The following is a 25467-nucleotide window of genomic DNA, read 5'->3' on the forward strand; positions in this document are numbered from 1 at the left end:
GAAGGAAGGAAGGAAGGAAGGAAGGAAGGAAGGAAGGAAGGAAGGAAGGAAGGAGTGAGCAGGAGAAGCTATAAGAAGGGACAGGAGGGGAAGGGAGGGGAAAGGGAAACTGAGGTAAGTAAGAGAAGTAGGGAGTGCATGGCCCCAGAGAGAAAGAGCTGCCACAGAGCAGGGGGACAAAAACCAAACAGACATATACATAGCTGCAGCAAGCAACAGCCCAGAGCTGAGCCAACACCCCTGGCAGAGACAAGGCCTGGGCTTCAGCAGAGTGGGAAGGTGTATGCTCCAGTAGAGGGTAGACACCTGGTGAGCGAAGGGGATGAGACTGATTTGGGGCTGCTGGGGAAGGGGTAGCAGGTCTGGTGAAGGCTGAAAAAATGAAGAGGAGGCGGGAGGAGTGGAGGGCAGAGGGCTGGCGATCTAGGAAGGCGTGGCTATGGAGGTGTCAACATGGTGAGCTGAGGCTTGAGGCCCCAGAGATAAGCTGGGAAAATTAAAGGAAAGGATGTGGGGTGAAGGGCCAAAGGGTGAGAGCTGAGAGATGCATGCGGCAGGGCAGGAAGCCCCGAAACAGGCCCAGGGGCAGGAGGAGACAAATGGGAGAAGCAAGGTGTGTTTCTTAGCAAACCAGGCAGATTCGGCCTTCCTGAGACTGGACTGTGAGAATGGGGTGGTCTTCCAGCCTCAAGCACCTGCACTTGTCCTGTCCCATCTGCAGACATTTCACCTACCACAGCTTGGGAAGTGCCAGAATCGGTGGGAGGCACGTGTCAAAATGTCCTGATAATAGAGATGGGCAAAGAGTACAAACAGAGGATGATGCAGGGTTGGAGGGAATGGGACAGAAGAGAGTGAAGGACAGACCATGCCCCGAACCACCTGCAGCACACAAACACACCCAACTTAATGCATTCTATTGGAATGCTTGAGTCTCAGTTCCTGAACAGGGCAGTTTATGGAACTTTGCAAAGTCAAATGCAAATGGAAACAACAATGGGATGCCATTTTTCACCTCTCAGATTGGCAAAGATAAAAATGATTGATATTTTATTATCTTGGCAAAGGTATAGGGAACAGAAACTCTCAAACACTGCTGGTGGGAACAAAAATTGGTAGAAAATACCTTTTGGGGGAGGACAATTTGGGAATATCTATCAAAATTAAAAATGTATATACTCTTATTCAGCAATTTTACTTCTGAGCGTTTACTGCATTCTTAGCACTTAGAAAAGTGCTTGGCATATAGAAAATCCTCAATAAATATTCATTGAATAAATAAATTAATTTTTCTCACAGATAGACTCACATATAGGTGCAAAGATTAATGCACAAGGATATCTGTTGCAACATTGTTCAGAAATAGCAAAAAGGATAAAACAATCTAAATGTATATAAATGACCAATTAAGTAAAATATATCCAGGCAATGAAATAATAACACTCATTGGAAAGAATGAGGCAGATCTATATTTAATATAACCAAACTACTGTTAAACTTCAGTGTTAACTGAGAAGAGATGTGGGGAAACTACGTGCAAAATCCTCTGTAGTGTACCCCTATGCAAGGGGCAAAAGTGTACAAATCCATCGACTCTCTGCAAGAGAATATTAGAAACTGACAATGAGAGAGCCTGGTGACAACCAGAGTGGAGGGAAACTGACCTTTCACATATATTACCTGTTCAAAATGTTTTTAGTAACAACAAAAAAAGGTAAATTGCATGAGTGGAGATTTGTATAAAAGTTCCACTTCAAGGAAGAAAGGTTCAGAAATTAACCAGGCTTCCTTGGGAAGTAAGGGTGTTCCATCCCTGGAAGTGTCTAAAATTAGGCTGAGGACCACTGTGGAAGAGCAAAGTTAAGTGTCATGGGGTGTGCTTGACTCGCTGTCCTTCGAGGCTTTATCTAGCCGGATGTGGCCATGCTTCATCAGGTTCTCCAGGACAACAGCACCACTTGCAGCCCCAGCATCCTCTGGACATTGCAAACACTTTCTAAGAGCTAAGAATGCAGCACATTCCTGGAAGAAAAACTGCTGAATCTCATATATAAGCATATAGGGCCCAGCACCAGTTGGTGCCCAATAAGTAGCTGAAGAAAGAAAAGGCATGGGACCATCCAACCCGCATGACCTAAAGAGTGGAATCCAATTTGAATGAGGAAGGAGAAGGCCAGAACTGCTGAGGCCTGCAAGGAGATGATCAGAGTGGGCCCCCAAGGACCATACCCTAAGACCCAGTGACTCCAGCTCTGACCAGGAATGTGTGCTGATGCAGAGACCCTGAAGCTGAGTAGGCTACTCCAGACAGAGGCCAGGGAAAAGCCAGAAACCAAAATGCCTGTTTCCTTCTGCAGCCTTTCTAATGAACTAGGTCCTATCCTCAAAGAAAAGACTCATTAGGGCTGGGTTTGGCCTTGCTGGCCCAAATTTATGCTCAGTGATTTCAAGAGGCTTCCTGAGGCTCTCAACAATGCCTCCTTCTCACCAGCCTCTCCAGGGGCCTATTGTAGCTAAGCTCATTTCTTCCCGACCTCCCTGGTCATACATACACAAGAGGATGAGTTGAACACACCTGCAGCTTCACAGACTCATCCTGCAGCAGGCTAGGTGAGTACACAGGAAGATGAGATACCCTCTGTCTTATGGATAGCTTCTGGGACCCAAAACATACCCAGCCATACACTTCTGGACTAAACCACATCTCCCCAGACTTTGCCTGCTCAGTATTATTAACTGGCCCTTGAAACAAAAATGGGGGCTCAACTGCCTTGCCAGGTAACTAGCACTCAAGCTCTTTGTTTAGCCTGAACATTTACAGCCTGTAGGGAAAGGCAAGGTTGCACCTCTCTCAACATGTCTGTCAAAGCCCTGTTGGCAAAATAAGGCTTGTTCCTGGGTGGTTTGCCAGTGTTTGAGGTGCATTCCTTCTCCATTTGCAACAGCTCTAAAGTGACTCTTTCCAGTCTTCTTCACCCTACTGCACTGAGGGAGACCTGAGACCCAGGTCTTAAGGCCCTGTCAATGCAACTCATCAATGGCCCAAAACAGTGGAAACAGAACTCAGACTCCCAGAGCTCTTAAGGGCCCAGAACCAAAAGACTCCACTGCAGGCACGCTTAGATTCAGTATAATTTTTCATCTCCATCTTTCAAACTGAAAAGTGGTGAGTCTCCGTCCATGCAAAAAAAAAAAAAATGTGTCGATGTTTGTGCTCAAATTCTGCAGAAAGGGACTGTCCAGCCGCAGCAAGAGATGGGGACCGAAAGCAAAGGATAAGTCTGACAACAGCCCTGACTGAGCTGGGATACAGCCCTCACAGGACCATGCAGCGTCCTTGATACAAATAAGAGAAACACAATCCCCCAGTCCACAGCTCCCTTCCTTCCCTCTGCCCTGTCCTGTAAGCACAAAGCCTCAGAGCATTTTCTTCCCTGGTGAGCCTCAGATTGCCCTCTGAGGGGCTGTGTATTATCTGCTGGTTCATAAGCAGCTTAACATGTCAGAGCTCTCTGGAGAGATGGAGCTGCCTCTAGAGGGATTAAAAAGGAGGTGGTGATAGTGGACATGGAGTCCTGTGCAGAGGGACAGTGCAGAAATGTGTAACCACAGATCCACCAGAACCCCAAGAAGAAATAAGGTATAAAAACACAAGAGAGAGGGTCATTTGTGAGAGACAGTTGAGAGAAGTTTGATATTCCTGAAAACACATGGTGTGCTTTAAAGGATGGCTATTTTTAGCAAAAGCCACTCTCAGAAGTAGAGGCAGATAGTGGCCTCCCTAGACCTGAGTTCTAATCCCAGTGCTAACATTAACTAGCTGTGGCTCTCTAGACTGGTGCCCAGAAATGCTTCCGGCAGACCCCTCTCTGGATAAATGAGGCAGTCTCTCAGCATCCCCACACCACTCACTCCAGCAGTTTCAGACCCCAGAGGGCTTCATGGGAAGATGTTGGTGAAGAAAATGGTGGCATTAGGGCCCCTACTGGACTCCTGACGTGGTGATGTTCCCACTACCCACCCCACCTCAGTAATAACCATATGATGTCTCTGTCATCATCTTTGATAATACAGATATACTAAGTCACGGATGACCAAGTTCAAACAAAATCCACCTAGGGCAGCTCTCATGGGATGCTGCCAAATCATGATCAGTAGCTCTAACATTGGCCTGGAGGACTCATGATTATTTGCTCAACACCAGTGGAATTTGGGTGCTTCTAGCCCTGTGTCTCAAAGGCAGAAAGGATCATTATGCAGAGCACAAGGGGGTTTGGAACCCAGAACTCCCGCTTGCCATCCTCTGCCGCCTCCAGAGCCCGGCATCCTGGAGTCCGTGCTGCAGAGGGGCATCCTTCCAGCTCCCTGTGCTGCTGCTCATGCCGGTGTCACAGTCGATTACAGACAGCCAATTACATCTGATTCCTCTCTGGGGGTCGCTGGGTAGGGCCACCACGGGGAGCAGAGGAGGCCCGAGAGGTTTCTAAATGAAGTAACCTGTTGGGAAACCCTATTATGAAGCTCATGTTACAGGGCTGCAGTGTTAATGACCCTGGCCTCCCCAGGCCCTAAACAGAGCCGGTCTCCCTGGGGCTTGAGAGGAGGCTATCTGGGCTGTGGTTTCCCTCTCACCAGCCAACCGCTGATGGGACCGAGAGAGCAGAGAGGGCTCCTTGGTGCCCTTGAATGTGGTTTCCAGCACTGAGGCCTCACACACACACTCACACACACACACACACACACACACTCCCTTGCGTTCCTCACCTTCTCTTTCAGCAGCTCGGGATGAGGAGGCAGGGGGAGCCCAGAGCTGGGACCAGCAACCCTAAGGGAGATGGAAGCAGGCCCCGAAAACCTCTTTTTCCAAGAAGAGCTAAATTAGACGTATTTTTTCCACTTTCAAATCCTGCAAATTTTTCATCTCAACTCCCCCAGGCTTATAAAGTGGCTCATCTCAGCTGCTCAAGCTGACAAAGGTGCAGAAACTGTTGAAAGGTTCAAAATGTCCCTTGGGTTTCCAGGCATGAAGGAATTTACATGTAGGTTTTTTTTACTGAAGAAAAAAGTCCCCACTTGGAGAGGGGGGAGGAATGAAGAAACAGCCAGGAAGGAGAGGGCAAGCAAGTGTCTGACAAGAGGAGAGCCTAAGGCAGTGCTGGTGGGATCACCAGCCATAACTTGCAGAGAGACACCAAATGGGAACACAGGCACATCGAGAGCTGTTATGTTCTTCTGTTAGAGTTGTAAAGGCCCTGCCAATGTCCAGAGTTAGAAGGGTCATAGGTGATCCGAGAGCCTTCTGGAAAACCTACACAGATTCCCAGTTAAAGTCATGCATCCTCATTCCCAGCCCCAATTTGTAGGCATGAGCAGAAAATAGGAGTCCTGCAGGTTTGATCATGCTGCTGGGACCAGTAGTGGTACCCCTGGCATTCTTAAGACAGTACCTAGGGACCCAGCTGGTGCTGGCTAGCTGCAGGGATGTTTGTTTCTGTAACACCCAGACAGTCAGTCTTCAGCTTCTGCCCCTCTTTCCCTGCCAAGAGCCCTTATTGGGCTTTATCAGCTGTGCCATCATGTTGATACTCTGGGTTGTTCACGGCTGCCCTGTATGGCTTTCCCCAGCCTCCAGCCTTTATTCAAGGGGTAGTGATGCTCTGGATACCTTCCTCCTGGTGGCCTGTAGGCCTTGCTCTTGGTCTACCCAGCTGCCAGCCTGCTCCTGCAGTCCCCTCTCCCAGACTCCTTCTGCATCCCCTCAGGCACCCAGGTTCATCCTGTCTACAAATCCCAGTAACCCTAGAATATCTTCAGTGACCTACCCTGGGGTCCTTTTCGTCTGGACACCAGCCACATAGATGGTCCTGGACTGCTGCTTCGAGCTGGGGTTCTTGGATTTTTAAAAATCCCCATGTTTGGGCCATATACAAGACTTATCACCATCTCAGAAGGAGGCAACTGGGGAGGTCACTTTGTAAAACCTTTCTGAGGGTTCTCATGCCTGCCCTGGGGTCAAAAATTGCTGGTTCTGAAGACCATGGCTCTCTCGGGCTTGGAGGGTCTTCTCTCTCCACTTGGTCCTTCATTTCACAAAGACCACCTGCCTCAAGGCAGGCCATGTGAGCCACAACATTCAAACATGTGTTAACTTGCCCTTTGATCAGTTGAGGAACAGTGGCTTATTCCTCTTTGCTGCTTTCACTTGTCACTGCTTGGTGGTCATACAGCTGGGCCTGGGCAGGTGCAGGAAAGTGATGACTGGGAATTCAGGATTCCTGCTGACCTGTGTCTCTGGATCGGGGAGTCCCATGCCATCTTCATTCCAGAATCTTATTTTCTTAATAAGGGTGATTCAGAGCTTAAGGACAATGACACCTAGCAATATGTAGCATTGCATGGCTTAGAAAATATTCTCATATCCATTTTCACATACTTTGAGAAATAGGCAGAGAAGATACGACTGTCAATGGAAAGGGACTTACCTAAAACCATGTAGCAAGTTTGCAGCAGAGCCAAGACTAAAACCAGCCCCTATCTTTAGGTTAGGTCTCTTCCACCCAAGCATACCCCCTTCCTCTTTCATCTACCTGCACCTCCTGCGCATGACAGCCCCAGACAATGAAGGCCTAGGCACCATAAGTTGGAATGTGCCCTCTGTAATAGCAAGCTAAGGTCATCCTGGGGCAGGGGCAAAGGCAAGAGAGGATGGCAGGGAGAATTATGCATAGCATTGTCATTTTCTGAGTCCCCAGTGTGGCTAAAGAGGCAGCCTAATGAAGCAGCTTCTTCTGGAAACTCCAAGGACTGTGTCCTGGGAGGGAAAGCCAAGCCCTCAGGCAGCACTCAGGGGAAGAACAGATCCATGGGCACATATGCACAGTGCTCCAGCTAGGATCTGCCCACTCAGGGGTTATCACAGAAGATATGACAGTCATATATTCTCTGCCTATTTCTGAGACACCTCCACGGACACCCTTATGGGATACTGCAGCCCTCAAGCTTCTAGCACATAGATAAGGAGCCTGCCCCTGCCAGGTTCCTTCTAACAGCCCCAGCCTCCTCCCCTTCCTCCCTGCAGTCCAACTTCAGCTAAAGCAATATTTTAGGCTACACAGTAGAGAGAGAGGGAGTCTGCTGAGAGCCAACTCAGCCTCCCCAGCACAGGAAGAGCCAGGCTGTATGGGACCTACACAGAGAATAGACTTAGCCACCAACCTCAGCAGGGAAGAGGGGAGAAGGGAAGACAAAGCTATGATTTCTCATTAATCCGCTACACTATGAGCACAACTTGAAACTGGGGTAGATGGGCCGTTTCCCTAGTAATTAACAATTTTATAAAGACAAATGCATGATGAGGTCAGAGTCACTAGTGAGATGAGATCAACAGGCCAATGTGACTCTGCCTGATGGGACCAGCCTGTGTGTATAGAAAGGATGTCAGGAACAGGCCTTAGGCCAAGGAGCCCTCTAGAAAATGCATGAGCTGCTTGCCACACATCCTAATGCACAAGTTCTCCCCGTGGCTTCCTCTACTCCCCTCTCACCTGTTCTCTTCTCACCACCCACATTCTTCACAACAGAAACAGCTCTAGGCCAGGACCACTCTTTGCTGGCTGTGCTGTCTAATTGGTCTCCAGGTGCCTCTGCACAGCCAAGCGACTGGTCACCATGACTTTGACAGGAGACGGTTTCGCAGAAGCAAAGTGAAAGCCAAGAAAATACAGTTCCCTGACCATAATGAAAGTCTGTTCTTCGAGGAAAAATAGCATGGAACCAGAAGCAGAGAGATTATTCTTTCTGCCACCCTACAAAGTCCCAGCTTCACATATGCAGAAAAGATGTATCAAATCAGCCCAACTGTATGAATCATAGAACCATCAGCATTTGGCCCAGCCAGGCTCAGAGGACATCAATTCTCAGGGCTGTGTTGGGAGATAGTTAGCTGTTGAAGGCTCACTGTGTCTCACCTGCAATTCTCTGTTATCCACCATTCTCCCTGCTTCTGCCCTCATGATGATTGTGCTAAGTGGGCTACACCAAAACCATTGTGAATGGCCACCATGTGCATCTGGCAGCACTCTGTGAGCACCAAAAATGAGTAGAAAGCCTTTCCCTGAAGACACACCATGGAGACCAGTAACAAGTACCTCCACATGCACTTCCCATCCCCCACCAAAGAGTGCAGAGTCTTCCCAAGATCACCATTTTTGCCCGAAGGTCCCTTGCCAGCCATCAGAGTCCAGTTACCTGTGGAGTTAAGGGCAAAGATTTCAGGGGATTCAGCTGAAAGTTCTTGAGACAAGGGCAAGGGGCCCTTCTCTTCCCTTTCAGGGCACAGAGCTCAGCCAGGATGCTGGGCCACAAGACCCATGATGCCACTCTCCACTCTCAGAAATATTACCAAAATGTGACTTCCCATGCCTCTGAAGTAGCAAAGTGATGGTGCCATGGGTTCCCCATTTCCTTTACCCTCCAATGAGTTTGCAATAAGTAGTTTGTAAAGTCAAGCTATGTTCACAATAGCTCGAGATTAGAAATGTCCAACAAAACTCAGGAGGGGATTGAGACTGGGAAGGAGAAATGGAAAGAAACAATCTGGATTTACATATTTGTCCTCACAGGCCCTCTTAGGACAGCCACAGGAGGTAAGTGACAAGCTACACGGACAGCAGAACCCTCTAAAAAAGAAAAGTTCCAATTAGCCCAAAGAAATGAAAGCCTGTTCCCAGAGACCCAATTAAATCAGAACCAATCAATGCTTGCTCTGGTTCCTGCCATTCTGCTCAGGATATAATGAGAAAAATGAGAGTGCCCTAGCCAGCAAGTGTGGTGTGGCAGCCCTCTGAAAACTAAAGAAATCACCCACTATGCACTGCTGCAAGCATGTCGGGCAGCTGCTGCATCTGTGCCTTTAAGAACTCAGCCTGGTGCCTTGGTCCCCACTTAGACCCTGCGAAATGGCAAAGATCGTGACCCATCCCAACCAATGGGACAAAGAGGAAGACTGTGGGACCAGGCTGGGATGGTTTTAAAACTGTTGACGTTGATTCACCACTGGATCTAAGATCTGGCACTCTCTCTCCTCTGTTTCCACACAATCTGTCATGGGTACCAGGACCAAGAAATCCAATAAAGACACAAAGGTGCAGCTCCCTGCTCTCAGCAGGCCTCAGAAAGGCCGTGTGAGTGCTCTGGCCCAGGCAATTAGCTGAGTCCAAAGGATTGCAGAGCTGATGGCACTAACAAGCCTGTGCTTGGCACTTCAGCTGCAGGTGTCTGGGGAGCAAGGTAAGTGTGGAAGTAAACTGGCATAGGCTGGTCTGGTGCTCAGGCAGGGTGGGGGTGACATCAGAGAGGGAAGCTGGCAGGAGGCTCACAATGGAAAATAAGTTGCCGATACAGCCCCCAAGCCCCGAAGGACTAAGGGCAACCCTAGGGGTACATTAAGGTTAAGGTGGTCATTTCTGAGGTCCATATAGGAAGGCTTCCTTGGAAAAGAATCAGGACCTTTGAAGGTTCCAAGCAAAATTTAATAAGGGAAAGCAGTCTTCTCTTCCCCAACCCTGGATTCCCCCACATTCAGCTTCCATGCACTTAGACAATGCATAAGTTGAGGGGCCTCCAGATCCTTCTATTCACTCCCAGAGCAGACTGAGCCTGCAGCCAGTTCAGCAAATTTATTGCCACATGTTGAATATGGGCTTTCTAGGGCTAGTGCTAGTGATGGCTAGTATGAGCACACAGTATCCTGACACTTTCAAACTGCAAAGTTTGCACCACTCTGTGTCATTTAGAAGCAAAAGTTAATACAATACATGATACAGTCCCACTCCCATTCCAATAGTTTCATCTCCTTCCAGGGCCTGGCAATGAGCCCCTAGAGAAAGACAGCCAAGCCAGAGGGCTTTGAGTTAATGAGCTACACGGATTCAGTACCAAGTTGAGTGCTGTGGGAGCTGGACTGAAATGAACTAAAATATTTTCCAAATTCAGTCACTTCTCAATTACCCTTGAGTGAATTGTCCATGGCAACCCAAATTCCAAAGTCTCCAGCCCCAGAGCTTACGACTGGATGCAGGATATAGGGGTGTGTGTGTGTGTGTGTGTGTGTGTGTGTGTGTGTGTGTGTGTGTGTGTTGTGTGTGTGTGTGTGTGTGTGTGTGTGTGTGTGTGTGTGTGTGTGTATGTAAGAGAGAGAGAGAAGAGAGAGAGATAAATTCAACACTTCAACACTAAATATTAAGGACTGGTTATTAAGTTATTTTCCAGTTTGAAATTCTCCCCATCTCTTTCTCTCACCATGAATAATAAATATGGACAATCTGGTTGGACATGATTGGAAAATCATCAGGCCAAGCACTAGGAATGGGAGTCCTCAGAGCTTTATAATAAGCCATTAGACTATTTTCTGTTCCTGTATGACCCAGAATTATTGGTGGGGAAACCTTGCAGATCTGGCCCTGCCATAGATGGGCAGGAAGCAGAGGCTCCAAAGCTTACCCTTGCATGCCACGCTGTTCTCAGGCTCATAGCCAGGCTTGCAGGTGCATCGCCCAATAGGCACCATCCATTCCCCATCCCCGTTGCAGTAGAGTTTGATGGGCACGTCCACTTCCTCTGCGTTGGGGATGCATGTGCCCCGAGCAATCACCAGAGATGTGCTCTCTGCCCCTGTCATAGTCTCTGGAAACACTGCAAAATTTTGCACAATGCTGGGACACTTTTTGAAGAAGACACGGACAGAAAGAAGAGACATACAGGCTCCATAATCCTGAAAAGCGAGGTAAAAACCATTCCGAGTAAGAGGCCCAAAGCTCCTGACTTCTGTGTTTACCTTCATCAGCCTTCCCCCAAAGTCCACCTGGGAGAAGCTCTCATCTGCAGCAATGGTGTCTACTTTGAGGTAGGGGGCCTCAGACCAGAAGGCTGACTTCTTGGTGGCAATGACAGAGTCAGTCTCATAATAATACAAGTTGAAGGTCTCCTTGCAGGATCCTGGGACATTAGGGAGGCTGCTGCAGTCTCTCACAGTGAAGCGCATCTCTGTGTAGATGCGATGGGCCCCCCGCCGGTTGATGAAGGTGGTGAGCAGCCAATTGTTCTGGTTGGGCTCGAAGACATTGCACACCTGGTAGGTGCGGATGGTGTTCAGGTTTTCATCGTAGCCACTGACTTCTTCCCACTGTACATAGCAGGCCACAGGCACACACATGCAAAAACACAAAATAGAGAGTGAGAATGCAAAAATAGGCAGAGCAGAGGAGAATCCTGGGGCTAAGGGGCCTTAAGAGCTCACCAGTCCAGCAGATTGACTTGAGAAATGAACACATCTAAGTGCAACTTGATTTTGAAGATCTTATAAGAAAAGTTCATATTTTTTTGCAGTCCATCCCAAAATATAACACACTTCATTCAAGAAAGCTGTCCCTTGCCTAACCCATAATGCTCATTCTGTGACTGGCTTATTACATCCATGGGGACAACATGCAGCTTTCAGCCCATGTGATGGCAGAGACTTTCTTCCTCACTTCCACAGTATCTGCTCTAAAAGCCAATCTGTGGATTGGGGGTCCAATTACTTGACACTCACACCTTGGAAATCCCCATCTTTGAACCTAATTTCTTTATTGTGGTGAAATCCCTCTATGTCTCTGAAAAGCACATGAATTTAAAGCTTTTCAGGGTTTCTCAACGAACTTAGATTCTCATAAACTTTTTTTCAATAACACCAATCTCTTTGAAAGACTGATATGGTTTGGATGTTTTTCCTCTCTGAATCTCATGTTGAAATGTGATTCCCAATGTTGGAAGTGGGGCCTGGTGGGAGGTGATTTGATCATGGGGGCAGATCCTTCACGAATGGTTTAGCACCATCCCTTTGGTGATGAGTGAGATTTGGCTGTTTAAAAGAATCTGGAAGCTCCCCCTTCTCTCTGTCTTGCTCCATCTCTCACCAAGTGACATGCTAGCTCCCCTGGCCTGCTATGAGTGGAAGCTTCCTGAGGCCCTCAGCAGAAGTAGATGCCGGCACTATGCTTCATGTTCAGCCTGCAGAACTATGAACAAGTTAAACCTCTTTCTTTATAAATTACTCAGCTCAGGTGTTTCTTTATAGCAATGCAAGAGTGGACTAACACAAAGACCTAGACTATAAAACTGGTAAAAGTGGAGGCTGCTAAGAACCCTTAATGAAGCAAATGAAGCTCTATTGTGTGCAAATTTCAAGCAAGGCTATGATGGAGGAAAATGTTGGAGTGTGTCACATTAGTGAATAATGAAACTTTTTTAAGGGAAAGACAACCATGATTCACATTAGAAAAGTGAGCTCCCATTTATAGCAGCTCTGTAGATTGGAATAAAAGAGAAGAACAGCACATGAATTAAGTGATGTCTTTCACTATTCCCAGCAACTTTCAGAACTAGGTATTATTATCTCCGATTTACAGATGAAAAGACATCATGCAACTCACCCATGCTTATATGGCTAAAAGAGATTACGAGAGAAGAGAGTAGGAAATACTTTGAATGGTCAAAGAAAATCACCTAAGAACTTCTAGAAGATTACTTCAATAACAGGCAATGAGGGTTGGAGGGGAGTTGGGAGGGATCTTTAAAGGCATGGTTCCCTTAACTGAGCTCTCTAGGGCAGGGGTCAAAGAAGAGTTGCTGGGTCATTCTTTCTTCCTTGTGCTTGGAGAAAAGGAGTTAAGGAAGAAGCTGCCCACAGCTGGGAGCTCTCCAGATCCTGGTCTCAAGAACTGAGGATATTTCCAGGAATAAATTTAAACTTATATTCTGTTTGCTTAGAATAAAAAAAATAGAGAAAAGAAATTAAACTTCCTAAAGTGAAAATGAATTAAGATTCTTGACTATTTAGGAGTGGTGATCAAGGTAACCAAATCATACCAGTATCTTTGAATATTATGCTAATTGCTTATTATTTACAGTAGTGGACTTTAAATATATAGACTAGAATTCTTCATTAACAGAGCTAAAAGCCAATTATATGTGCATGGAAAATATACTGCAATTGCTCCTTGCAAGGAGTAAAGCCCCCTGTGGAGGCAAGTAGATCCCCTAAACCTGAGTGAAGGAAACCAAATAACAGGCATAGTGTGGAAAGGTGGGGAAATGGGCACATTAAGAGCTGGCCCTGCATGCCTAGGTCTGTAAAGTGACCTCACTCATGGTCACTCCTTCTGTCTGGGCCTCTACCACCAAGGCATCTAAACTGCAGTCAATCCAGGGTCCTCCTGGACCCCAGACTCTCCCAGGACTCCTAGAGTGCCAGTTCCCTCCCCAACTTGAAGTCCTGCCAGTCCCTCACCAACAGATCAGCTCCTGCCAGTATCCTTGCAGCAGTTCTGGGACACACAGGCCATCATGATTCACTACCCTGGAAAGTCTCAGCTCCAGGCCAAATATCACTCAGCACTCCACCTTTCAAGTTGGAGCACTTGACCTCCAACCACACCATTCACGATCCGCCAGCATCTCTCCCTGCTCCACTCTACCTTCTGCAATGCCAAGGACTAACATCCTCAAACTCACAACTCTGTTTCCCAGTTTCAAGCCTGTTCTTACACTGTGCTTTCTACCTAGGATGGCTTTTTGTTCTTCTTTGCCTGAGTTACTCCAGCTCTGGAAAATCCCCTCGCTGAATTAGATACCATATCATAGCATATTAGTACATCCTCCACACAACAGGTAAGAACCTGTGCACACTGGCCCTGGGGCACCTACCTCCCCCAGGAGTCAGCGAGCCCTGAGGGGGCTGCAGCGCCTCCCTGGAGTGGCGCATCCACACAGCTCCTTCACAGCATGCCTTGTGCCCAGCACATGGACCTCCCTGTGCCCAGGCCCCACCATGTGGCCAACAGGGAAGAGAGATCTCACTTCTGTGGCCTGCATGGAGTATAAATTCACACTGTCAAGCCTCACCTGGACTTTGATTAACTCCTTATTGATTCTCTAGATGTAAAAGAACCACTTTTTCTGCCTTCTTGAACACTGTGTTTTGTTCTATCAAATGTGTTTATTAAAGTTATGTTCTGCTTGCCTATTTTCTTTTCAGCCAGGGAGAAGTCACTGACAATGTTTCAGATCAAATTTTTAGACCTCCCTCCCTTTCCATGGCTGTTATAAAACAACATTTTCTCAGTTGACCCTACATGACTTGAGGAAAGGAATTCATTTTTTTTTTTACTGTTCTGCTATTGTTGAAACACAGCAGGTCTCATGACCCATTATTCCAGTTGGGTCTCAGTACACACATGGGGCCCCGCTGTCAATGTACAGGTGAAGCATGTGACCCCATTTAGAGTGGGGGTCTGGTCATAGCCAGAGTTCTTGACCCACCCAAGACTAAAGGAGCTCTGATGTGGGCTTCACCTTAGCACTGAGACAGTCACCACCAGGAGATATTTAAATAAGCAAAATGAGGCCAGGTGCAATGGTTTATGCCTATAATTCTAGCACTTTGGAAGGGTGAGGTGGGAGGATGGCTTGAGCCCAGGACTCAAGACCAGAATGGGCAACACAGAGAGACCCCATCTCTACAAAAATAAAAATAATAAATTAACCAAGATTGGTGGCTTGTGCCTGTAGAACCAGCTATTCAGGAGGCTGAAGTGGGCAGATTGCTTGAGCCCAGGAGGAGCTGCAGTAAGCTATGCTCACACCACTGTACTCCAGCTTGGGTGACAGAGCAAGACTCTGTCTCAAAAAAATAAAATAAAATAAAGTAAGCAGCATGAGGATTTCTACTCTCCTATGGGAGCTTGGATATTGAGAACATTTAGCTTAGAAAATGACACTGATTGGTATTATAAGACCCAGCAGAAGTAATTGTTTCAAACATTAACCTCTCTGGGCCTCAGTTTTCTCATCTGCAAAATGAGAAATCATACTGGGTGACCCTGAGTTGTAAAATTCTACAGATCTAATTGATTCCATGACAGCTCCTAAGGGAGTGATCAAAGCAAATTAGGAAATTCAGCTGCATATTCAAAGGGAAAGAGTAGAAGGAAATTGAGAGAAAGGAAAATAACTCCCTGTTGTTGGGAGAAGGCCATCATAGAGCTTCCCATTAATTTCTTTCCCTCTTTCACTCTTTTGTCAGCAAAAGCTCTGTAGGGGCTGAAGAAATAAGTGATCAGAGTGGGCTTCAGGAGGCACACATACTTTCCACAGCAAGTGGTAATTAGAACTGGGGGGGTCGAAGAAAGAGGAGATGTCGGTTAATCGAGATGAGGGTAGAATGGCATTCCCAACAGAGAGAGACAAACATATAATTCGTTTACAGTATTTGGAATCAGTCTCATTGCTTTACATTTATACCTCATTCATTCATCAATGAAAAAAAAATGTCTGCTGAATGTTAGGTTTGTGCCAGGCATCCCATTAGCCACTGGGGATATAACAATATGAAGCTTATAATCTAGTGAGAGAAAAGAAATTAGAAAATGGTTATTAAAATAACTAAATAATTACATTTGTGTTAACTGCTGCAAGGGAAAATTGCAGGGAGCCAAGCAAGGGGGTGCACCGGATATACAGAAGATTGTCAGGAAAGACCCCCTGTATGAGTCCATTTTGTGTTGCTATAAAGGAATACCTGAGGCTGGGTAATTTACAAAGAAAAGAATTTTATCTGGCTTATAGTTCTGCAGCCTGTTCAAGAAGCATGGCACCACGATCTACTTCTAGTGAGGCCTCAGGAAGTTTCCAATCATGGAGGAAGGTGAAGGAAGAGCAGGCATGTCACATGGTGAGAGAGGGAGCAAGAGAGATGCCAGGTTCTTTTAAACCACCAGCTCCTGTGTGAACTAATAGAGTGAGACTCACTCATTACCATAAGGAGACCATCAAGCCATTCATGAGGGATCCCCTGCCATGACCCAAACACCTCCTGCTAGGTGCCACCTCAAACATTGGAGATCATGCTTTAATATGAGATTGGGAGGGGACAAACATCCAAACAATATCATCCTCCAAGCTGACAGGGGAAAGGTAGATAGAAGTTAGCCAGGAGAAGTGTGCACCTTCTGGGAGCAGAGTAGGAGCAGCGTCTCTGGGCCCAACAAAGGCAGGTACAAAGGCCTCATGATAGGAAAAGTAGCCTGGTGCCATTGAGGAATGAAGGCTGTGTGACAGACAGCCATAAGAAGCTGTAGGTGGCAGGAAAAGGACTGAGAGGAAGATGAATCCAGTTGAGAATTTTGAATTTCATCCTGAGTGTAACTGGAAGTCGCTGATGAGTTAGGGAGAAAAAAACACAGGCGATCAGAGCCGAGCTTCTAAAAGCTCTCTCTGACGCACTACAGAGACAGGTTTGAAGAGCAACCTGAGTGTATAGGCAGGACAATTGGAGTTCATTGTGGGTATCCAGGCAAGAGATGGTAGGTTGGAACAGACCAGCAAAAACTGGAAAGATACTTTAGGGGAGAATCTCTAGACCTTCACTGAGCCACAGACTCAAGGGGCCATGTGTCCCCTGAACACTCTTTCAGGCATCAGTCCTGCCTCGCCAACCAGGCTTTGGGCTTCCCAGATCCTTAGGAATGATGATTCCTCACCTCTTCCCTCTCTTCTTAAAAAAGGGGGAATTTTACCAGTCTTGCATGCACTACACTGTAGATGTCCAATTTCCTATTCAGGGCCAAATTTCTTTTACCCAAAGCCTGTGCTGGCTCTAGTTCTGGCAATGTGTTCTCACTGCCTGCCTGAAAGTCAATTTCCTAAAGATCTTCCATTCAATGGCTGCTTCTTAGCCTCCACTTCTAGGCATTTGACATATTGCTTCTTGTATTCCTTCCTGTAATTATCTCCTTCTGTTAAAACAACAGCAAAACACCATGATTTGCTTATCAGATTTACAGAAAATTAAAAAGATAAAATGTCAAGTCTTGGTAAGAAAGTGGGAAAAAGGGCACTGCCCAAGCCCATTGATGTAAGTATAAACTGGTGAAATCTTTTAGAAATCAATTCAATAGCTTCTCTCAATACTTCAAGTGTGGGCCAAAACTGAAATCAATATGAAGAAGGTAAATTATTTTTAAAATTTTAGTGATAACTAGGTGCCCATCTGGAAAACAAACAAACAAACAAACAAACAAAAAATAACTTTTGTTCCATACTTACACCTTACTCCAGAATAAATTTCTGGTGAATCCAAGATTTAAACATTAAAAATGAAACTACAAAGATACTAAAAGAAACCATGGAGAAAATTTTTGTATACTAATTGTGATATGAAACTCAGAAGCCATAAATAAACATATTGATAAATTCATCTCTATACAATTTTAAAAATTGGCATGACAGAAATAGCCATGAGCAAATTTAAAAGGGCGGAAAAAAGAAAACCTGATAGAAAAAAATTATTTGTTACTTACCACAGATAAAGTGTTAATATCCCCTAATATATAAAGAGAATCCATATGTCAATAACAAGATAGAAAATTGGGCAAAGGGTATCAACAAACTGTTCACTAAAAAAGACACAGATATAACTCTTAAATATATGAAAAGATGCTGAATCTCACTCTTCATAAAGTGTGAGTTGTTAATTAGCCACATTATGATATTTTTTGGGGGATGTCAAAGAACAAAAGTGTGATAACACACTGTGTTGGAGAGGACATAGGAGATAAGAATTCTGACACACAAATGGAAGAATAGCAAATTTGTACAACATCTATGGAAATTTTGGTTTTATTTATCAAAATTATAACTACATACACCCTTTGACTCAGCAATTCCACTTCAAGGATAATTTCTCAGATAGACTTTTATCTACATGAAATTAGGTACACACAAAGTTATCAATTGCAGCCACCACCACCTCCAGAGCTTTATTCATATCCAGAAAACCTACAGGTGGACCACTGGCCTTTGGACAATACAGTAGGCTTCTCAGAATTTGCTGAGTAAGACCTCTGGGAGCATAGTTCTAGTGGAAAGAGAAACCATTAATTGAGATTGAACTTCTCACCAACCAGTGGTATAGGGGACTCAGAAGAATCTGAAATAATTAGACTAAAAGAAAATAAGGTATAGGACATTTCTCGTACATCTTTATATGAGGAGTAAGCTTCATACTTGCTTCATGCTAACCTGACTGTTGTCCTCCTTTCTTGGACTGGACTCAGCTGGACTCTTTAATATGTCACCTAAGACCCTTTGCTGTCAAGTGGTGAGTGCATAAACAAAATCTGATGTGCCCATACAATGGAATACTATTCCAAAATAAAAAAGAATGAAGTACTAGTATGTACGGCAACATGATGAATCTCTAAAACATTATGCTAAGTGAGGAAAGCTGTGTGTCTCAAAAGACCACATATTTTATGATTCTATACACCTGAAATGTTCAGAAGAGGCAAATCTACAGACAGAGAGGTAGGTTAGTATTTGCCTGGGGCCAGAGAGGGAAATGGGGAGCGACTACAAACTGGCATAAAGAATCTTTTTAGGAGTGATAAAAATGTTCTAAAATGAGATTGTGGTGATGGGTTACAAATTCCATAAGTTTACAAACAAATTACTGAATTGATTAAAATTTTAATACACTTAAAATGAGTGAACTTATTGCGGGTATATAATACCTTAATATAGCTTTAAAATGAAACCCCTCTGTTATCTGGTCCAGCCCACACCTCAGTATCCCAACAATGCTCGCACGGTCTCCATTATCCACAAGTAGCTTGTTCATGGTGACTTCATGCCCCTTCTCATTCTATCCTCTGTACCTTGGATGACCTTCTTACCCATTTATCCCTGTATCCCAAATGCCAATCATTCATTCAATCAAACCTGTTATGAACGATGCCTAAGTTGAGGCAAAGGTGGCATCTAGACGGGATAGGAGGCAAAGGAAGCATCCCTATCACTGATACTGAGGGCCTGGGGAGTATCGGGGTGTGGTCCAAAGACAGCACCAGAATCTTGGGCTCAGGACCCCACTCCAGGACCACTAGATTTTCCAACCTGGAGGTCAGTCGGGTAGTCAAAAGGCCAAAAATGCTCCCCAAGTTCAACACACCCACTTCATCACCACAATGTGTCATTTCTTCCAGAACCATCCATATCCCCCCCATCTGGCCTGTCTCTTGCATTCCCATGACCAGTACACGAGGGCTGGCATCACCTCATGCCCTGGTTGGAACATGGTGACAACAGACAAGGCAAGAGATGTCAAGGGCCCAAAGCAGGGCCATATCTTCTCATAGCTGGGCAACAGAGCCCATGCCCATTTCTGCCCCTCGATGTTGTTGCTGATGTTCTGACTGACCCTGATGCCCTTCTTTTACCTCACCCTCATACCATCTGAACTGAGCCAGAGAAAGGAAGATGTGGCTTGGAAGCCACTCTAGACCACGTTAGTCATGACATTTTATTGACAAATGGGCAGAGTGAGGCCCAGAGACATTCAATACCAGGCCCAAAGTCAGGCAATGGATCCATGGCAGGGCTGGATTCTCCTTGCAGCTCCTTCCTTCGAGGTGGCTCCAGTCTTATTTCCTCCATAATCCTTTCCCTGGCTTAGATTTATCTACCATTTTTCTGAATGCATAAAGCATGATTGAGTTTGTTCCACACAATTAAGCATTTGATAATATACTGTTTTGAAATATTCTTTAATTGCTTCACATGTGTGACTTTGGTTTCTGCTACGAGGCTGTGAGCTCCTTGAGGACAGTAACTTAAACTTGGACTAATTGATTAGTTCATTTCAACAAGAAAAATAATTCCATGCATTTAGCTTCACAACACTGGAATTATGGAACACCATTTTATTCAGTAATGTCTGGGACCACTGAAATCCACTCCATTTTCATCTCACTTTTTATCCTAGGTGATCTCATCCACATACAAGGCTTCGACCACCATGGAGTGCATCACCAACTTGACCTCTCCCCAATACCCCAGACTTGTATATTCTGCTGCCTGCTGGATGCCTCCTGATAAATACCCGGGAGGCACCACCTTGCCCTTTGCAGCCCTGATGCAGTCTCACCTCTGTCTGAGAACGACACCTCAACCACCCAGTACCAGATGACTAGGAAGCAATCTAGACTCTGCCTTCTCCATTTTGTTTTGTTTTGCTCCTCATCGTAGGAGGTTAAACCCCAAATTCTATGTCTCCTATCTCCATAGCTCTTCTATTCAGCCCTTCCCTTCTGTTTCGTCATTGAATTCTCTTTACCCTCCAAGTAACTCTCCCAGTCATTCTCCTTAATTCCCCTGTTCATATGAGTTTTCTAAAATACAAATCCATCTCCCACATGAACCCAATCCTACAGGCTGGGACTGTGTTGGGTATTGCTCCATATTCCCAGTGCCAAGCCCTCAAAATATCCTGGAAGATTGAGGCAATGAGCAGGGCCCTGGCCTATTCTTTAACTTCTCTCCCTTCTTTACTGCAGGTGCCACCAGGCTAACCTGTCTTTGTGAAAGAAGAAACAAATCAACCTTGCACAACCAACAGATTATTAACAGCCTTTGAAAGAGCACTATTTTGACACAAATGGACCACCTGTCCTTGAGATAAGCATAACAGAGGAAACAATGACATCCATTAGAAAGTACTTGTTCAGGCTTTCAGACCATGACTTTGATGTATGAGAAAGACACTTTTAGGTCTCTCCAAGATCTAGGTTTGTTAGGCTTGCTTATTGGAAGTCAGAGCTTGCAGATCTATTGCTAGAGTGCCTGTTGACATTTGGACAGTGCATATTGACTATCTGCAGTCTGGCTGATTGTGTGTGTGTGTCTGCATGCACGCACACACGTGCATGTGTGTGTGTCTGTGTGCATATGTCAAGCATGCTGTCAAAACTCATTTATCTGTATCAACTGTTCCCCTTTCAAAATCATTGTCATGGGCTCTACCCATTGGTCCATCTACACTACCTTCTAGAAAAACCTTCAGAAACTCTGACACATTCTTTATGCCCCAAGAGTGGATTTGAATTTCAGAAACAGGCAAAGGTCATTTGGAACCAAGTCTGATTAATGAGATGGATGAACAAACTAAGAAATAATATTACTGGTCAAAATGAAGAGCCACTATAAAACGAAGGTGAGAGATTTGAGCTGATTCCACTCTGTGCCTCTGAAGACAGTTCTAAGCATAGAATTCTGGAAAGATGTTTGATAGTCGGCCCCTCCCTGGACTGCGGCAATGTCTCCCACCCCACACCAGGCCCGCCCCTCTAAGAATGCCCAATGACTATCATGATGCTGCGTCATTAAAACCTCCACGAATAAACCATTTCTACAGGGCCTGGCTGGAAAGGGGCACTTCCTCTGGACACCTTTATTTAAGACAGGAATAGACATAATTGAAATAGGCTTTTTGGCCTCTGTTGGCCTAATACAATCCCAGCTATTCTGATTTGTTTCAAACCCAGCTCATTTATCCCATTTATTTAATAAAGAGTCAAACATCTACTACAGCAGCCCCAAGCAACGTTCTAGGAGTTGGTGAAACAGCAGTAAATAAGAGACAAAGTCCCTGTCCCCATGGACTTTATATTCCAGTAGAGTTAACCAAACGATGAACAAACAAACAAATGAATAATATAAAGTCAGGTAGCATTAACAACTACTAAGAAGCAGGAAAGGAAATAGAGTGACAGCTGGCAGTGGGGTAATCAGGGAAGATCTCCCTTTGAGCTGAGATCTGAATGAAACACACGAGCTAGCCTGGAGGGTACATGAAGGAGGAGCATCCCAGGCACAGAGGGCAACCAGAACAAGTTCCCCAGGGCAAGAAGGTGCCTGGCCCATTGCTGAGAAAGCCAGGATGGCAGCGTGGCTACAGAAGATTAAACAGCAAGAGAAACACTGAAAGAGATGAAGCTGGAGAGGTTGCCAGGGCAGGCAGACTCCACCTCTGCCAGTTACAGCTCTGTGATCACAGACAACTTTCTGAGCTTCAGTTTCCTCACTTGCAAAATACTATTTACTTTGCAGAGTAATACGAAGACTGAAAGATCATGGACGTGGAAGGAGCTCATCTAGTGCTGTGCCTGCACATAACTACCATTCACTGAGTACCAATTATTCCCATTATTATTATGATCATCATCATCATGATTACGTTAACCTCAGGATCCACCTCCAGCTGAGTCACCAGGGTGTGGAAATCATCTAGATCTTATGTAAATAATCCTACCCTTTGGTAAGCAGAATGCAGGAACTAAAAGGCTAAACTCCCTCTCCTTACAGACACAGAGAAACAACCAGCAGTCCCCTTCCCTTTCCCCCTGGGAATCTCCAGGGCTTCCTCTGAGCTGTTTCATCATAGGCTCTCTTCTCTTGAGCCAGCAATCCCTGGACCACTGTCAGCCACCAGCTCAGACCACAAGAAGACAAAATTGGACACATCTTACAGGCTCTGGTCCCATTCAGCAGTCTGTTTTTGGGCACAAACTGCTGTTGAGGGAAGCTGCTATTTTGCAAACAGTTGCTGCCACCATGCCCTGTGGGACCATAATGGAGCTTTCTTGGCATTGCCCAATCCGGGGAGATGGCTGTCCCTCTGAACAAGAAGCCCACTGGAGCCTGGGCAGCACACAACTTCACAGAGCCCACAGGAGGCCAAAGATTCTTCAGGGCAGCAGATGCTCAGGGCTGGGCTGGAGCCACCATTACCAAGCCTTCCCCACCAATCAGCCTGGACCCCAAGGACAAAGCTCCTGCGTAGACAGTAGACTAAGCCTGAAAAAGCTTGGATATTAGACAAGCTAGAGGGCTAATTAAAATGTAAAATGCAGTCCGTGGGGCATAAATTCCTACAAGCCCAGAGGGATCTACCATTTAGTACACCAACCAACCAAGGCAGGGATTTACTCAAAGGCTCCCCTGAGGGCTGTGAGCACCAGCTTACCTTCCAATATGCTTGATTTACGTCCCAGATGTGCTGGACTGAGAGGACAGGAATGCCCCCCCCACCCCCCATTCATTACCATGGCCTGATATGGTATTCCATTGAGAAAGGTGACCGACTCAGGGTTGGAGACTGCTTCTGAAAGCCCAGTGCCTTGGAAGGGCTTCCATATTGTAGTAGTACAAAGCAATGAATTCCCTAAACTGTGAACTCACAGCAAAGATGCCCTCCTGGAAATGCATCACAGCAAGGGGACAGGGGTGAGGGACATAACTGGAATATCACGAACATATACATATTGTTTCCCAATGCAATATTTAAGAGCAGAGCTCCACAAAATCTTGGATGGTAGAGAAATGCAGATAATACTGTAACAAGGTCAAGGTGGGGGAAGTGGCTTCAAGCAGAGTATATTCAGATTGCTAGGAAGGAGGTTTTTGTGATGATCGAAAAAGGGATGGGGGTTTAAAAACAGCACTGCTCTAACCTTGCCCAACCCATAATCATGGGGATCCCCATCTTAGCCCAGGGTAAGTTCACAGGCTCTGGAGTCCGCCACACCCAGCTGTGTGACCATGGGCAAGTCTTTAAACTTTTCTGAGCCTCGACTTCCTCTTCTGCAATACAGGGATAGTACATAATAGTACCTATCTCATGAGGCAATTGTGAGGATTAAACATGACTTAAGCTTGCAAGGTAATTAAACCCCAGTAAGAGCCCCTTGCGAGCCAGTTACCATGAATAGCTGCCCTCTGGGGACACACACTTAGCCTCTCTCTGAGTGCACATCAATTATTTTTTTCTTGGAATTCCGCTCTCCCTCCATGATGTGTATGATCTAAGACTCTTCTGTCTGTCTGTCAGCACCTGCGCATCTATCATTGATATATGTGTGCGTGGGCACGTGCGTGTAAATGCAGGCAGCTGAGGTGTTGGCCATGGCCCTCCCTTGGGTATGCACACCATCAGAAGGCCGTGTGAGCGCTGGTCAGCTCAGGTCCAGCCACACTACTAGAGGGCAAGGCCAGCAGGGCACGAGCACTGAAGGGCGCACACCCCTTTATATTCCGGCATATTTCACACCCAGGTTTCTACCAGCATGTTAGGGAAAATACTGCAGGCTTGGGTCTGGGCAGGGGGCTCCCTCTCTATACACCTCTGGGGCACGGTAACCTCCACCAGGCAGCAGCATTGCGTACCAGGCCCTGCCTGGAGTGGGGTCCTCAGCCATTATGACAGCTGCTGCTGCTGTTGACACTGCAACAGTGACAAATTCATCCTTCTGACAAGATCCCTTTAAATAATTCACAGAGAGTTAGGGATTAAGACGCTGTTTCTCTCTGTCTCTGTTGAGATTTAAAACACCCCCAGCTGGGGTATTTAAAGAGAGTATAATGGGCTGCCCCTCCTGGGTCTCTCCTCCCCCCTTCCTCCTTTCCCATTTCCCCAACTCATCGCCCACCCCACCAGCCAGCCCTATAACAAGGAGGTCCAGAAAACAAGAAAGGGGAAAAAAAAAAAAAAAAAAAAGGAGGGAACCAGTGCTTGGCTGGTCACTATGGCAACGGCGGCAGGGTATTCAGCTGCCATTATTGCAGTGCCTCACACATGTGATTATCTTAAGCTGTCGATTGAATGTGGCTCTCACTGCTGCCCAACACGGCCTTGTAGAACAAGGCAGGGGTGGGAGCTGCAGGCCCCAGGCCCCAGCTGCTTAATACTGCTATGTCCAGGCCTGGACTCCATTGATAGATGAGCAGAGTCACCCCTGGGAGAGACTGATGGCATTTCCCTTCAGCTTGGCAGGATTTCTGCTCAGAATGTATAGCAGAGACCAACCTCAAGCTGGCCCATCATGCTGGGTTACACGGTAGGGAAATGGGCTCCTCATTCCATGAGCTCTGGAAGTTTTGACTGAGCGTGAGCCTTGCCGGCTGGGGCCAGCCAAAGCTGTCTTGGAAACAAGAGAGCCAGCCATAGGAGAAGGAAGGGGCGGGGCCTCTGGCAGGAGCTCTTGGCTTCATTCCCATTCTTACAATGGAGGAAATTCTCAGTCTCTGGGTGAAAAAAAGCCACATCTGGCCTCAAGAGAGGACACCCCCACCACATCCTGTGTGTTCTCCCAATTGGGTGGGAATGTGGCCACCATGTGTGATCCACTTCAGGGACTGCTTTTTCCTGGGACTTTGGATGCTGGAGCTTGGTCCTAGGAAGCCTGAAGAAAACTCTGCCTCCATTGAGAAAAAGTATTCCATTCCTTTGCCTCCTGGACTTGGCTTCCCAGGTGCAAGAATATTCTTCGAATGACAAGGTCCCTGGTTAACCCCAATAGACACACTCTAATTTTTCCAATGTCCCCTTTAAAATTCAGCTCCCATATTAAGCCTCTTATGACAGCTATGCTCAGGCGAGCAATGCACACAGTGGGGCTACCATTACCTTCAACTGGCACCAGGACTGCTCCAAATGGCAGAGATCAGTCTGGCCTTCCCTGCATTTGCATCCCACGGTCAGCACCGTGAAGATATGGCCAGTCATACACAGGTCCCCATCACTTGAGGCACTGCCCA

At 46.2% G+C, this 25467-nt stretch overlaps 1 protein-coding gene across 7 annotated transcripts in view; it reads right to left on the reverse strand.

The window, feature by feature from the left end:
• The window catches only part of EPHB1 (EPH receptor B1), a 501064-nt gene that overhangs the window by 291535 nt on the left and 184062 nt on the right, over positions 1 to 25467 (reverse strand). For all 7 annotated transcript variants that reach the window (XM_032144100.3, XM_058433527.1, XM_058433526.1 and 4 more), the window contains one exon: positions 10501 to 11182. In XM_032144100.3, the coding sequence (XP_031999991.1) occupies positions 10501 to 11182 (682 nt within the window). The remainder of the gene's footprint in view (positions 1 to 10500; positions 11183 to 25467) is intronic.

The sequence above is a fragment of the Hylobates moloch genome, unplaced genomic scaffold (assembly GCF_009828535.3).
Source record: "Hylobates moloch isolate HMO894 unplaced genomic scaffold, HMol_V3 SCAFFOLD_22, whole genome shotgun sequence".
NCBI classification, from domain to species: domain Eukaryota; kingdom Metazoa; phylum Chordata; class Mammalia; order Primates; family Hylobatidae; genus Hylobates; species Hylobates moloch.